This window comes from Antechinus flavipes, chromosome 4 (genome assembly GCF_016432865.1).
Source record: "Antechinus flavipes isolate AdamAnt ecotype Samford, QLD, Australia chromosome 4, AdamAnt_v2, whole genome shotgun sequence".
Classification (NCBI taxonomy): domain Eukaryota; kingdom Metazoa; phylum Chordata; class Mammalia; order Dasyuromorphia; family Dasyuridae; genus Antechinus; species Antechinus flavipes.
This window is the reverse complement of record NC_067401.1, coordinates 173,171,174-173,187,631: the sequence shown is the minus strand read 5'-3', so window position 1 is coordinate 173,187,631 and position 16,458 is coordinate 173,171,174. Positions and strand designations below refer to the sequence as shown.

Sequence of the window (16,458 nt, the reverse complement as noted above, 5' to 3'; positions counted from 1 at the left end):
CTTTAGTATTTCAGAATAGATAACTTATTTTAACTCACTAGTCAATGTACTATATAGATAGCTAGGTAATACAATGGATAGAGTACTAGATCTGCAGTCAGGAAGATCTGAATTCAAATCCAGTCTTGGACATTTACTAGCTGTGTGACCCTGAATAAGTCATTTAGTTACTTTCTGTTTCAGTTCATCTGTAAAAGGGAGATATAAATAGCATCTACCTGCTGTGTAGATGGGATGATAAATTGCAGTGGTATTTATAATGTGTTCTGCAAAGCTTAAAGAAGTATATAAATGTTAAGTTATTGTTATCAATTGTTATGCTTTAAACAGGTTAAATTGTCCTTCCACACTTGTGCTCTTATAACTCATATAAATTATGTAATTTTGTCAGTCATTTAAAGATGCACCATGGCTCCAGTGTGACTAACCACATATTTAAGCTGCAATATTTATTTCTATAATTGCTCAAAATATGGGTGGCCATAATTTACTCCTTGGAGTCTGAATTTTATGAACTTTGGAATCAAGTCAGTTATTTATGAAATGTGAAGTTTCTGATTTTAGCTTCCTTTATTTAAATTAAATCTGGGCAGAGAGGTGGCACAATGTATAGAGCACCAATCCTGAAATCAGGTGAACCTAAATTCAAATGTGGTCTCAGATACTTAACACTTCCTAGCTGTGTGACCCTAGGCAAATCACTTAATCCCAATTGCCTTAGCAAAAACAAACAAACAAACAAAAACCAAAATTAAAGGAATTTTGATAAATTTGACTTATATTTAGGCCTGCAGTTTTCATTTTAAATTGTTTGCAGAATATTTTGATTCAAAACTAATATTTTCCTTTTTCTAATATTTGAAATGAGCAAAATATATCAGGGTGTGATGTTTGCCAATATGTTCTGTTAACAGATTAGTTTGTATTTGTACAGCTTTATTTGGTTTGTTTATATTTCTAGTGTGAAGTGCCAGAGGGTGGGTTAGTCCCCAAATCTCTGTACAGGACTGCAGAGGAGCTAGAAAATGAAGACCTAAAACTCTGGACTGAAACCATCTACCAGTCTGCAAGTGTTTTCAAAGGAGCACCACATGAGGTACTAACGTCCCTCTTTCCCCCCCCCCCCCCCCCCCCCCCCCCCTTCACCCTATCTTTGCACATGTCACCTAAAAATAAGTCTTAACTAACTTATGTTTCAGGAAAAAAGAGAAAAAAATTTCATTAGTATATTGGCCTGATAAGAGCAATTAATTTGGAAGATTTGATTGAGTAGTTTCTTGAGCAATAGAAAAGTTAATGCTATTCATTCTCACTCATTCGCTTGCATTTTGTTTTCTCAGTTTTTCTTTTTCTTCCTTCTTGATCTGATTTTTCTGGTGCAACAAGATAATTGTATAAATATGTATACATATATTGGATATAACATGTACTTCAACATATTTAACATGTATTGGACTACCTACTAAGGGAGGGGATAGGGGAAAGGAGGGGAAAATTTGGAACAAAAAGTTATGCAAGGATCAATGTTGGAAAAATTACCCATGTATATGCTTTGTAAATAAAAAGCTTTAATTAAAAAAAGAAAAGGAAAGGAAAAAAAAAGTTAATGCTATTATGAAGGTGCAGTTATTTCTTGAAGTACAGGTTTTGTAGTATTTACTGTAAAGTCATTTTAGAAAATATTAGAGTCTTATTTCCTTACTGAAATATTGTTAATTCAGTAGATGAATATATTGGAAAAACACACTTCTCCTTGTTGTTAAAATAGTAAAATTGTGCTTCCCCTAATGTAGCTCATAAAATTCATGAAGCTACAAGTTAGAAATGCCTGTTGCCTGACATTTTCTCAAGCTTGGGGCCTAGCTACCTTCACTGAATTTGGCAATGATACTTTTCACATTGTATGTACAAATATATGTTATATAGTACGGCTTCTTAAACTTTTTTCCACTTCTGTTCTTTTTTTGCCCAAGAAAAGTTTTATGTGACGTGGATATACGAAATGGCATACAAATCAAATATTTACTGATAATAAATAACAGTTTCATGACCCTCACATTCAGTTATGAGACCCCATATGGAGTTATAACACACGGTTTAAGAAACGGGCTATAAAGGACAATCTCTTGTCCCATTTTGCTAGCATCTCTCCTAATACAGTCTACAAATTGTATTTTTCCAGCATGTTAGTAACATAATTATGTTACAGAATTGAACAGCAGATAGAAAATAGGTATGCTTGGTGGGAGCAAGTTAGTTTTTTTTTTTTTTTTTTAAGATATCGAAACCATCTGTAAGATTGAATTGACACATGGGAATAAAGTTCAAGTTGTTAGCATCACTTTCTTGTCTCCCGAGTATAAATCAGCTACAAGGAATTATCTGATACTTAACTGTTAGAACACCATGGACATGTTATAAACAAGTGAGCTTTGCTTACCTTATAGTTAAGTAAATCTCCTTTTTATAGTTAAGTAAATCTTTTTATTAACCATTGAACTATTAACTATTTGAAAGATGTTAAACAGAAAGAATGTATTTGATCTTAGTGTCTTATTTTGTTTCAAATCATACTTCAACTATCTGAGGACTGTCTTGAATTAGGCTCAGCCCAAAACAGCCTTCTTCAAGGTAACATCAAAATTCTGTCCAGTTAAGTTTTGAGGGTTGAATAATCTGTGTCTAGTCCATTCTCCGCTTTATTTCACAGAAATCAAATTTTGTGTATAACCTAACATACCTTTTAGTATACTTATATTCTTTTTGTATTTGAGGGGTAAGTTGGGAGGTAGGGGGTAGCATGTGTCTTTTATAAGATAATTGCCATGCTATGAGATCTAGGTGACTTCTGTGTTTTATGAGTCAAGAGTTTTTGGATGACTGAACAAATTACACAGGCTTATTATATCCTGTGATCTTTAAAAAGTTGATAATCGTTCTTAACTACATAATAACATTACATGCCCACTTAGATAAAAGGGAGAGGTTCTTGTCTGCATAGTAGATCTTAAGGATCCCAGTATAGAAAACAGTTTGCTAGGGGAAGCACATTTTCTTGAAGAAAGATTATTTTGTTATTCAGTTAACACATCACCAAAAGGATGTATCTCTTGTGATTCTTTGAACGGGCCACCTAAGGAAATTCCAAACAAAGATAAATGTCAGTGATAAAAGGCTATCTTTTTATCTGACCAAAATCTGATTATTTGGCTAATTTATACAGTTACTTATTTAGTAAAGCAAAAAATGCATTATATAGATTACCCTCAAAACTCCCAACACAATTTTGAGGTTGCTTTATAAAAGTTTTGAGTAAAGCATAACAAATCATAAACTTCTCTTCACCTCCCCACTCCTAAAACAAAAAAACAAAAAGCTTAGCATTTATATCTGAAGGTATTGAAGGACTTGAATATATGCAAAGGTTAAGTTGCTATTGATAAGGTTTAGATTTAGGGAACCAAAATGAAATTAGGGTTTCTGGTGTTCAGGGAGTTAAATGATAAGGTCTAGAGGTAGGTTTGGGGTTCAGGGAACCAAATAGAGAGATTTGGCTCCCTTGCAACTCCTTAGGATTCGGTGCAAGGGTAGGGGATTTTGGGGAATCCCTTCTGGTGACATAGAGGTTCTTTGTAAAGGAATTTACAGACCCGAAAACCTAGATTGATTAAAAAAGGTTTATTATGGGGATTGTAAGTAAGATTAGAAATCCTGACAGAGAGGCATAGGGAAATAGGTGAGGATAAGGAGAGGAAAACACTAGAAAAGAATATTATTCCAGTGGGCAGATCTATTGAAAATGGAGTTTTATACTGAGAATGCAGTTTTGAGGGAGCAGAAAGTCCTCTGAGTAAGCCATCGAAGTCCATCTACAAGGACCTGGTTGATGGAAGCTCATTATGTTGCTTGTCTTGGTGGGAGTTGGGAAAGTCAGAATGGGGGCTGGGACAACTGGAGCAGATCAGAACCAGTGGGGGTTGGGAGAGCCCAAGTTGGCTCAAATCCCATGGGGGCTGGGACAAGCCTGGATCTCCTATTGGAATTTAAATGGATGCTTTTGACCAGGATTTGTGAATCAAAGGCCCTGGCTTCCTGGACTGTTATACCTCAGCTAGGAAGGGCTGGGGATCTGAAAGGAATCACAAATCAATAGGAAATACAGTTTCTTAAAGGGACCACAACCCTCTTCCCTATGAAAGACCAATCTAAAAGAGTGCCTGGTTAGCATTCTTAAACCTTCACATATTCTTGAGAAGTAGAATTGCTGATGAGAAATGACATTGAAAGCAAATATTATTCTTTGTATGAGCTATTGTAAATGTAGCTTCATTTAGGGTTCAATTCTGAAGTGAAATGAAGCACTTGAGAGTCACTGAAAATTTAACAGTGGAGGTTTCGTTTACCATGTTCCAGTAAAAATATTCAGCAAGGATACAGTATCAATGAACTTCTCTGAAGAGCCCCCCTCATTTCCACCTGGAAATATGGAGGATCAGTACAAAGAACGATCAACTCTTAAGACGTCCAAACTACATGCAGAGAATTTTTAATGCCTTGTTCAGAAGCTGGAATAATAAGGGAAGCTGGAGCTGAAGAATGTTGCATCAGGAAAACTCTGGTCCTTTCACAAGAGCAAAAATATCATGCTTCAAATCACCTTGCTGCTGAAAAGTTGTCTTATAACCCTTACGTGGATGCTAGTTCTTGTGTTAGTGTGAATAGGGATTGGCAGAAGACCCCATAGGCCTCCAGAAGCACTTGAGAATTTTGGCAGCATTCTTGTTGAGGTGTGAGAAATGAAAGTTGGGAGATCCCGTGGCCAGTGTTACAGGGTTTTTGTGAAAGAATTTGCAATTCTGAAAGCAGGCAAGGTTTGGGGCAAAAATGGGTTTATTACACTGAGAAATAACTTCCCAGAGGCCTAGTTCCAAAAGGGATTAGCAAAGGTAGGTTAGCAAAGATGGATTTACATTGAGAAGCCATTCAGGGGGCTTTTCCAAAATGAATTAGCAGTTTGGGGTTCATTCTTTGATTATATTGGGTTTTTGTGGCCCGGAGTTAGGGAGCAATCTCCAGATGAATTTGAGGACTAATTTTCAACTCAATAAAGGCTGGTGATTATGATCCAGGCCAAGATCTCCAATTGAATTGTAAGTAGAGGTTGCTATGGGAGTTTCCCCTAGGAACAGGAGGGTGGGACCCCTCCCAGAGGCCAGGAGGGGTTGAAATTTTAGGGTTTTACTAACCCAGGTCCATTCCCCACTCCCTCAAAGATCAAGGGGGGCATAGTTTACATCATTCTCATTCCTGACATCCATCTAAGGCCTGTCAACTTACATCTTTTGCTGAAGACCATTGAGTCATGGTCTGTGAGAGGTTTTTCTCTTCTCTCTTTGTGATCTGTTTCTAACATTTATCATATAATGATTTAGAGAGCATTCACTGTTAAATATTGAGGAATAGGTAGGAAAGCCTATCACCTCTTCAGTTTATGGAATTCATCCCACAAGCTTAGGACAGTCAATTATCTGCTGAGACTGAAGACCATTTGATAACATTTTTCATTTTGTCATTTATCAAAGAATTAACTTAGTACTCTGCATTTTTATGGCTTAGTTGTGGCATTTTCTTTTATTACAAACCATGGACACAGAAATAGATCTCACGGCCATTTTTATCAAGCAAGTGGCATATGATGACCAATTTAATTTAGTCAGGTTGAGAAGAAAAAGAATAAATTGAGTGGAGAGGTAAATGCCTCATTAAAAGACAGTAAAACAGTGGCAGTTGGGGGAGTGCAGGGAGCAATACAATTTTGGGAGAGGGAAGAACATAGTTGATAAAGTTATGTTTAGTGAGACAGCAGTAACAAATTATGACAGTAACTTTCTAGAAACAAGTACTATTAGTTGATCGAGTGCTCAAAGTCTTGCCTAAGGGAAGCATTCTTTCTCATGATGACACATTTCTCCATATTTTCTTCATGTTAATATTTTATCTAACTACAGGCCTTTGTGATGGGCAAGCTTTCTATAAACACTATCAAATAAAGTGGACAAGGATCTTAATTCTACATTTTATATTTCTAGCACTTGGCAGAATACATTTTTTTTTCCATTTTTCCTTTTTTTTTTTTTTAATTTTTATTTAATAATTACTTTATATTGACACTCCTTTCTGTTCCAATTTTTTTTCCCTCCCTCTCTCCACCCCCTCCCCCAGATGGCAAGCAGTCCTCTATATGTTGGATATGTTGCAGTATATCCTAGATACAATATATGTTTGCAGAACCGAACAGTTCTCTTGTTGCATAGGGAGAATTGGATTCAGAGGGTATAAATAACCCGGGAAGAAAAACAAAAATGCAGATAGTTCACATTCGTTTCCCAGTGTTCTTTCTTTGGGTGTAGGGCAGAATACATTTAATAAATGCTTGTTGATTTGGTCTAATTGGGAAGCTTTCTTTCCTCATTGATATTCACACATTGTCTGTGGTGGGAAGCCTTCCTGCATAACGAATGAGAAGACTTGGATAAGATGTGGTCTTCTTTGTTGGAAGGAATACCCACTTTGTTGAGCCATCAGAGTTATTAAGCCATCTTAGAAATCAGCCCTACTGATCTAATTCACTGTTCTTAGAATACACTTTTATTTATGTTGTACCAAGGTTGAAATGTCTCATTTTTGCTTGTCTGTACTCATTATAAGACCATTCTTAGAGATATTGCTTCTTCCATGAGGTTTTCACTAATTATCTCATACTAAAAATCTTCCCTTCTTTCAAGTCTTATAACAAGTTATTATCTTTATACTCATATGGTACTTAACCCTTTAAATATATATTTTTTTGTATTAGTATATTTTTATCTGTACAGAAAATTTCTGTACATTTCTGTAAAATTTTCTACAGATTTCTGTATATTTCCTTGAGGAAATGCAGCTTTATTGTGTGGGACAGTAGCGACCACTAAAACAGTCAAAAGTATGAGTATAAATAGGAAAAAGTTTACTTCTTTCTCTTGAGAAAAGCTGTAAAGTCTGACACACAAAGCATGATTTAGGCCAAGGGCATTCCCTTTTTTATTCCCCTACAGTGAATTCTCCTCCCCAGTCCCCTGGCTCCTTTCCCATTGGTTGGAGTTTCTAAAGCACAGTTTCTTTGAAAAAAAAAAAAAATGAGGTAAGAAAGCCTGAGGCTATCAAATGGTTACCATATTAGGGTGTTTCCCATTCCATCCAGTCCCTGACCCCCAGAGCTTCCATTCTAGAAGGGGAAGATAACTATAGAAAGCTGGGGGCAAAGAACAAAAAAATTTTTCAAATCTCAGGCCACCAAACTAAAACCCAATCCTTGTCTCCAGCAAGCTTATATTCTTACATTTTGGGGGGCCAGATAATGTCCAGTCCTCCCCACTACCACCCTTCAGGTCCCTGTGGGTTTCAATTTTTTAATTTGTTTCCTGTCTCCAATTTAATTTTTATACTATGGAAACCAAATAAATCTATTTTTCACATTATGGCCCCAAGAGAAAAAGGGAAATTCTTTCCAAACACAGTTTATAAATTTAAAAAAGGAAGAGAGAGGGGTGTGTGTGTGTGTGTGTGTGTGTGTGTGTGTGTGTGTGTGTTTTTTAATCTTTTTCTCCTAGATTTCCTCCCTTGCTCCCATCTAGAGGAAAGTTGTAATTGAATGGGAAGCTACCATATAGATATAAAAAACTAAATTTGGGGAAATAGAAATATACAGTCTTCCAAACTAGTAATATTATCTTAGACTTAAACTGTCAGCAACCCTATGCAGAATCATAAAGTTTCTAAAGTTTGTTTTGGCCAGCCTGTTTTTTTTTTTTTTTTTTTTCCCTCAGACTTTTTGTCTTTCAGAAATCCAGTCTCTTAGTTTTCAAAACTCCCTTCTTCCCTGCTCCAATAAAAACTTTTGTTCTCTGAATGTAGAACTCTAGACTAAATCATCTGATTTAAATATTCATTTAGTGCCTAAGATCATTTTTCTTAATTGGTAAAAATGCCTAGAATGATAGATATGCTGTTACGAATTTATATTTTGTATTTAATTTTGAGTGGTTTTAGGAATCTTTAGTGAGAAAAAGTGTTGCAGAGAGACTCTGGAGGTCTGAGAAGGGAAAATTGGGTCCTCAATTTCACCATTAAATAACACCCCAATAAGGGAGCAGGATAGGAGGGAATAATAAGAAATGAGTGTTTAAGTATCAGTGTAATGCCGGAGAAACTGAGGCAGGAGAGAGATTATAGAGAGTTTTTAATATTTTATTAATTGGAGAGTAAGATTGACTGGACAGGACTCTAGTCTCAGATTATCCAGTGCTGTATGGGAGAATCTCAAATCTTTAAGTACTTTTTGGAGACAAAAAAGAAGGGCGGGAAAGTTTTTTATCAGGGAGGGGAAACCATAAAACCTAAAAATTCCAGAGACAAAGAAGTAAAGAAATCATGGGTTAATCTTGGAATATTCTAAAGGAATATTGTAAATCCATAAAAGAATCAGGAGATCTACTCTTTTATCTTGCTAATTTATAACCCGAGAGCGAAGAGACAGAACAGTAAAGGAAACTGGGACAGGGAAACTGAGTCAGGACAGTTAAAGAGAACTGTGGCATAACAACAGGTCACCAAACTGGCAAGGAAGAAGAAAAGTCTTCAAACAATTCTTAAGTTCGCCTGCCAGCCTCATTCTATGGGGAGCAGGGCACGGGAGACCAGAGTGCCAGATGGAGAATGAAGTCCCCATAGCAAAGAGAAATTCAGTTGTCTTACCAGCTACATCGGGGTGTTGGGCTTTTGTGGTAAAGCAAGGAGAAATTTGATCAAGCTCCAAATTCTTGCTTAAGGGCAGGGCATTGCAGGGGCAGCTTGTCCCCTGTAGGCAGTCTCTCCTCCAGTGCCCCTCCTGGTCCAATTCAGGGCAAGGACTGAAGTTTCCTCAGTTTCCATGACACCTAAAGCATAAACCTCTGTGGTTCCCAGAAATGTCAGCAGCACAGAATAGGGATTGTTTAACATAACTCTCTCTAACTCTGTAGTCTTTTTCCTCTGCTATAGTTTGATCCTTATTATTTAAAAACTCCAACAGCTATTTCCAGCAGCTGAGGGGGAGAAATTATTGAGGGCCCAAAACTGGCTTCTGCAGCTTCCTCTCTGTATCTGGGACAGATTGTTTAATATTAACATTTTCTCAGGAAAGATCAAGAAGGGCATTGGCCTTGGACCCCTCAAAAAGTCTGGGAGAGATTTGACATTGAAAGAGGCACCTCTGCTCTAGGTGTGTTTCCCTGAAAGTCTGCTAGTTCTCCCAGGGGGCAAAGGTTGGTATCAATATCCTGAGGAGGAGAAAAAGGGGTCCTACTCCTTGTATCAGAGGGATTGAGGAGTGGGGGCTGGGAAGTCTCAGGATCTGGTTCAGTGAGGGGGATAGAGTTAAAGAAATATTGTTGGACATAAGGTTAAGACCTGGAAGGGATTCAGGAGCCTCCTGTTAAGGACTGCATGGGAGTGCAAAGGAGGGATCCCCTGTGTCCCCAGAGGAGCAAGAGGGAGTTTGATTTCTCTCCAACAAATTTAAATAGCATCCTGCAGTGCTATTGTAATTTAAGCTTTTTAGTTTTGAGATCTTTTAAGTTGAATCTGTCTCTTTTAAAGAGACTGCCTAAGGAAGAATCCTTAGGAAGAGAGAAGAATTGTCCCATTATGCCACAAGCCTTAGATTTCCCAGATTCTATAGTGCCTTGTCCTTCTCTTAGTTGTCCCTAGAGAGGGAGAGATGACAAAACGCTCCCTGATTAAGGGGATTTTTTTGTCAGAAAACGCAGGAATTCCCATTTCAGGCATCCCTGAGAGAATTGTGCTCAAGCGTGGAGCTCCAACGACCCTTATTTTCCCGAGAATTTTTGAGTATCCTAGCTATGGAACAAACAAGAAGAAAAGGCTTTACCTGGCCAGACTCTTAGGGAGCCCCACACTGGGCCACTAAATGATGAGGTGCGAAAATTGAGGGTAAAAGATCCCCTCTGGATATGCAGATTCCTTATGAAAGAATTTGCAAACCCAAAATCTGTGGCAAAAGGGGGATTATTTGCACTAAGAGTACAGCTTGCTAGGAAGACGCTAGCTTTGTGGGCAAGGTCCTTTTAGGACTTCTGCAAAGGTGGGTAACAGTATGCTAAGAAGGCAGCTTTCTTAGTGGGCAAAGTCCTTTTAGGACTTCTGCAAAGATGGGTAACAGTATGCTAAAACAGCTTTCTTAGCGGCAAACTCTTGATTAGGGATTTGGCAAAGATTTGGGGTTCAGAGTCCCCTTGTATTAGTCTTCTGAGGTTTGAGGCTTTTTTGATCTTTGGATGAATTTGAGAGACTGATTTTCAATTCAATTCAATTCAAAATTGAATGAGATTACTTAACTGGAAGTTTGAGCCACTGGATAGAGGATGTTGTCTATGCCCCAGGCTGAGCTTTCAAATTCAATAAGATTACTTATCTTGGGTAGGGTGTTGTCTGGGAAAGGTATGCTCCTCCCAGGGGAGAGCTTGAGACCCCACCCTTTCCCCAAGAGATAAAAAAGGGACACAGTTCAAGTCATTTTTCCTCCAAAAAGATCTATTTACGTCACAACCCCCTTTTCCCCTGAAAAATTTTTATGTGACCCCAGCCATATTAGTATATAAAATAGATGTGTAAATCAAAGATTTACTGATAATAAATCTTAATTTCATGATCCCTATACTCAGTTATGAGTCCCCATATGGAGTCACGGCCACAGAAGCTGGGCCCTATATTGTAAGCATCTCCAGGGCAAGAACAGTTCTTTGTAACTCAGATTCTCAGCAATTATTCTTAGTGTACACTGAATGCTTAATATTTATTGATTCAATTTTTGTTCTTCACAGATTCTTATTCAAATTGTGGATGCTTCTTCTGTGATCACTTGGGATTTTGATGTGTGCAAAGGTGACATTGTTTTTAACATCTATCACTCCAAGAGATCACCACAACCTCCTAAAAAGGACTCTGTGGGAGCTCACAGCATTACTTCTCCAGTAGGAAATAATGTGCAATTAATAGACAAAATGTGGCAGCTGGGACGAGACTATAGTATGGTGGAATCCCCACTCACTTGCAAAGAAGGAGAAAGTGTTCAGGTAAAGCTGTGTCACTGTTTCTAGTACAGGCATGTGGTACTGAAAACAAATTTCTAATAGTTGGTGTAGTTTTGTGTATAGAACCTCAGAAGCTGCCTTTCCTTATGCTAGTAGAAGATAGGGGTTTCCTGTATTAATCTTTAAAGAAAGAAATTATTAAAGGAGAGTCAACTTTTAAAGAATTAAACCAGAATCCACAATCAAACTGACAGGGCCAGTGATTTTCATATTTAGTAGAAATGGACTTTTAAAAAAATCTGTCATGCATTCAGATTCCTGAGAATTTTTGTTTTTGTTATTGTGTGGATATAGCACCAGTCCTGGAGTCAGAAGGATCTGTGTTCAAGTTTGACTTCAGATATTTGACACTTAGTAGTTGTGTGATCCTGGGCAAGTCATTTAACCACATTTGCTACCTGCCACTGCTTTCCCCCAAAAAAACAAAAAAAAAACCACCATAGCAATGATATTTGCCCATTTCCAGGAAAATACTTTCATAATGTGCATCAGTCATCACGTTTAGTTTCATGTGGTTCTCTTTCACAAGAAAATAGCTGAGAGTCTTTATTAAAAAAACTACCATGTACACATTTATAACTGGAAATTGAAAGACTTCTAAAATATTTTTGGCCAAAGGTCTCCTTTAGGAAATAATTCCAAAGCAAAAGAAATAAGTATTATTAAGCATAGCAATAAATTTTAAAATGCATTATTAATTCCATTTTTTATTTGTCAGTTTTTATTGACTGGAATCATAGTTCTTCAGTACTTCCTTTCATAGTAAATCCATAATTTTGCTGCCTTCAGATTTTTTCCCCAATTATTGAATATTATCTTCTTTTTCCTAGACACAAAAGCTAAACTTTTTTTTTTAAGCTACACTTTGTTAGTAGGTAGTTAGTGGAATTCTTTCTGTGTTATGCCATTGTCCATTTACCTCCAATTTCAGTTTTACAAGAAAAGGATTTCACCAGTTCTATAAATTAGTGCAAGCAACAGTTAAGTTATCACATGTTCCTTAATCTTATAATGCTCTAGTGACATAATTGGACAAGAATATTAAGAGGGAAAACTGCCTTAAATGTCTAAATGAAACCAAAATGATATACTTTGAGCATAGGGTCAATAAAGTGAGACTCAAAGACGAAACAACTTTGTTTCTTTCAGATCCAGAAAGAAAAGACATAGAAGATAAGATTCTCTACAAAAATTGTTTTCATGTTTCTTGGTTTCTAGGGCTCACATGTGACCAGATGGCCAGGTTTCTATATTTTACAGTGGAAATTTCACAGCATGCCAGCTTGTGCCACAACCAGCTTACCACGAGTTGATGATGTGCTGGCATCACTACAGGTTTCTTCTCACAAATGTAAAGTGATGTACTACACAGAAGTGATTGGTTCTGAAGATTTCAGGTACAGATCCTTCTTGTGTCCACAATTACATTAGGAATTCTTCAAATCTTAGTTCAGTCTACGTGACCTTAAAATGTTTCTTAAGGACCCTATAAGTGATAGCCATGTATCTATGTGTGTAAGGATTTTTAGTATTTACACAGAATGGTACTCTGTATGTATATGTTTTTTTGTGTGTCTGTGCAAGCATGCATGAATATTTGTGTTGTCATGGGCAGTGACAAAAGGGCAGAGGCAAAAAGAAACTAGATGGTAGAATTTCAATAAAACTTAGAAACTGTGACCTCAAAGAGTATAAATTTAGTAGATGAGAAGATAATAAGCAATACAAAATTAACTTTAGAAAAAGTGTTTCAGCGTTATATAAGATTGTTCAAGGAAGGCTTTGCAGACATGTTTTAAAATTATATCTTTCCATGAGATGATAGTGGAAAAAGGGATATTTAGGTTTGTTATACAATTCTTTATTATTGAACCACAAAAAAAAAGCTCTTAAAATCTTTTCCTTTGCATATGTTCAATTTCAGAGGTTCTATGACCAGCTTGGAATCAAGTCACAGCGGTTTCTCCCAGCTAAGTGCTGCCACAACCTCTTCCAACCAGTCTCATTCCAGTTCCCTGATTTCCAGGTAGTGCAGCAGCACAAGTGAAAAATGCACAGATGAAATGAGATGGCAGGACTTCCTCGGTGACAGCCAGCTGCACTACAGCATACTCAGCAATGACATTTGTGCAAATCCCCCTCAGATCCTCTTAGATAGAAAAATAGTGGTTCAGATTTTAAATGTAGTGATTTTGAGCCTGAAGCTAATTTGAATAGTTAAGTTTTAATTCTAAACCTAACTTTAAACTCAGTAGCCATAAATTTTGTATACAATGTGCACAAAATCAAACTAAAGCACAAGGGCTCTTCTTGAAAAGAATAGTTTGTATACATTGATTAAGAAGTAGACCATTTAAAGTATTGATGCAAAAAAATTTTTTCCAACAAACTCTACCATGGTGCATTAGTGAATGAATTCCTAAGAGAGCCTTCATAAATTAGACAATTCCTTCTTCCTATATAGAACAGAAACCTTCCAGCTTGTCTCACATAAATCCCATCTTTGTCCTTTCGTGTTCTTCCTGCTATTCTTTTGAAATGTTCTATATGTAAAATAACAATTCACTGGTCACCTTTTCCTCCACAAAGCCCCTTATTAAATCTAGAATAATTCACAACTCCATTGGGAACTTCCAGCCCTGTTGTGGCTGATTTGAAGTATTGTTCAATGAAAAGGAATTTAAAAGGGTCTATTCCTAACTCAAAGGAAGCTCTTACATTTGTAAAACTTCACTTTCTTTGCCCTTCTCTACAATTTCCCAGCTCTCCAAATCGGTTATTAGGTTTTTCTGCTTGAAAATATACAGTTGTTTTCAGTTTGAGCTTCTCCCCCTCCATTTGGGAATTGTTCTTCATGTCTAAGATTCATCTAAATCTGGGCATTATGTGCCCAAACTGTCTCCTGAACTTATTATAACTTCTCTCCTGTATCCCTGATACCACAATGCATTCTTGAAGCTTAATGTACTAATGGTCATCAGAATCTAAATCTTTATTAACTAAGGAGATTTCATTTGGAAAATAGCATGTCATCAGTAGCCATTACTTTTTGTAGTATTTCATGACATTTCCCATTCATCAGCCTAAATTTTGTGTTATCACCATCAGCATTTGTTGTTAATTCAGCAGAGCAGCTTTTGTAGAAATCCTGTTTTACATATAAGAATTAAATCTTCCTTTTATTATAACAGAAGCTTAATTCAAATTACAACAAATCCTCCATAGAAGGAAATCAAAACATGCGATTAGTTTGCCTTTTACGTTTTTTCTCTTAAATTCTCAAGGACAAAAACAACAATCATGCCTTTCTTTAATATAATCCTATTGTGGAAAAAGCAGGTAACTTAAAAATGTGTCCTAAAGTGAAACTGGAGAAGCCTCATTAATGAAGATGTTGAAAGAATGCTTTTGTGATGTTTTTAGAAATTGTGCCAAAACCTAAAAAGTTCATTATATGTGTGTCAGTTCTGGACTGCATTAAAAAACAACAACAACAACAACAACAAATTTATTAAGGTATCAATTGGGCTGTCTTTTTGTCCAAAGGGCATTGGTGTGTGTGTAGGTATATGTGTGGGTGTTGTTTTGGGTCAACGGGTAAGGGAGGGAGGAAAAAATAGCACATGACTGAGAAGTCCAGCCTTCCCAACATCAGTTAATTAAGTTCTTCCAAAACTAGTGTATGCCCTGAAAGAATTCTTTGGCTTTTATGTTAATTGCCTGCTTTTCTAGACTTTAGTTGTGTTGCCTTTCATAGGATGAACTTAATATTGGCACCAGAATGATGTTTTCAGAAAGCATGATAAGGGTTATTTAATTCAGTGGCATTTGTGTTGCTTCCAGATAGTGCTTCCTGTTTTCCAAGTTATAAGGACCTGAAGATGGTCCTCTCTTCTCTTCTTTCTCTCCTTATGTTTGTCTCAGATGGCGATTTTGCTGACAGCTGCAAAGAAAGTGCTTCATTCAACAATCTACATCTGCCCAGAGATGTTTCTAGAGCTATTTGAATTGTGGCCATTTTAAGTTGGCTCAAAAGTGACATGTCTTTTTTCCATGAGAATTTAATATGTCTTTAAGAGCCCAAAGCCCATTGCTACACAAATGCTTACAAGGTTTATTCATGAGGAAAGTAAGATCTAATTCTCCCTTTAAGAGACCTGATGTGACAAACATAACCTGATTATGCAGTTTGCAATATGCCTATATAATTTTGCTTTTTTGCCTCTTCCCTTATCCCCAAAGTGTGATACTGCTTTCATTTTGCTTTTTTCTGGCACTGATGATTTTTTTGGCTTCTCCCCTGTATTTTTAGTCTTAGTCTACCCTTCTTCCTGAATTCATTATTTACATATCGAATTCTGTAAATGATTATAAACATATTACCTCACTCTTGGTAATAAGATACTGCTAGTCTTTAAAAGATTTTTTTATTGTTATCAATAATAAATGTGAACTGTTTAAAGAAAAAAAAGTATTTCTTTCTTGACTGGATTTAGCCTGCCTAAATTAAAGTTTGGAAATCCTAGTGGAAATGAGTGAAGAAACTGATTGTTTTAAAAATTGCTTCTCACTTCTAGATGCTACCTCCCAAAAATAATATCTTTGGGTTCCACTTCATTTTAATAGTTTCAGAGTTCTCTCTGTCTTAAGAGATTAATAATGGGTGTAGATTCATTGGTATTTAACAAAACTGGTCATGATTCTTTTTTTCCATTTATCAGAATGAAGTCCTGACCCACTGTGATCAGGATCCTGTTTCTTCAGTTGTTAAAGAACCACTGTCTTGAAAAATGACTCCTTTGCTACTAGTACTTAGGGCAAATAGCAGCTTCTAAGACTAAGATGTAAACGGGGCATCAAAAAGATTCATTTTTAATTTAGTTGAGGATCTGGTATAGCTGTGTGATGGAGTTTAGGGGGTAGGATGTTATGATTTGATGATCTGCTTCACGTTATGCATAATTTGTCTAACTGTACACACTCTCCCCTTAGAAAGTATCAGACTTGCCTTAACATCAGTATGAACTGAAAGAACTTGTAAAATATGCTTTCAGTTCCTTCCTTATATATTTCTTAAAATTAAATGTCTAAGCTACCCTAACATCTTTGTGAGAGAGAGGGTTAGTAGAGTGAAAAAAAAGGAAAGGTGGAGGGTGATTTTTTTTCTTACAACATGGCTATGTTTGCAGTTGGAAAGTTAGTAGCCAGTGAACAAATTAGAAGCTATTACATTCTAATATTAGGAAGCCAATGCTACATATCCATCTTG

General features: G+C 36.6%; 1 protein-coding gene across 1 annotated transcript in view; it reads left to right on the top strand.

Moving 5' to 3' along the window:
- The window catches only part of SEC14L1 (SEC14 like lipid binding 1), a 100,449-nt gene extending 84,789 nt beyond the window's left edge, over positions 1 to 15,660 (top strand). Inside the window, exons 13-17 of the mRNA XM_051995524.1 lie at positions 962 to 1,096; positions 10,920 to 11,171; positions 12,408 to 12,586; positions 13,114 to 13,215; positions 15,114 to 15,660. Of these exons, the coding sequence (XP_051851484.1) occupies positions 962 to 1,096; positions 10,920 to 11,171; positions 12,408 to 12,586; positions 13,114 to 13,215; positions 15,114 to 15,129 (684 nt within the window). The 3' untranslated portion in view covers positions 15,130 to 15,660. The remainder of the gene's footprint in view (positions 1 to 961; positions 1,097 to 10,919; positions 11,172 to 12,407; positions 12,587 to 13,113; positions 13,216 to 15,113) is intronic.
- The last annotated feature ends 798 nt before the right edge of the window (positions 15,661 to 16,458 follow it).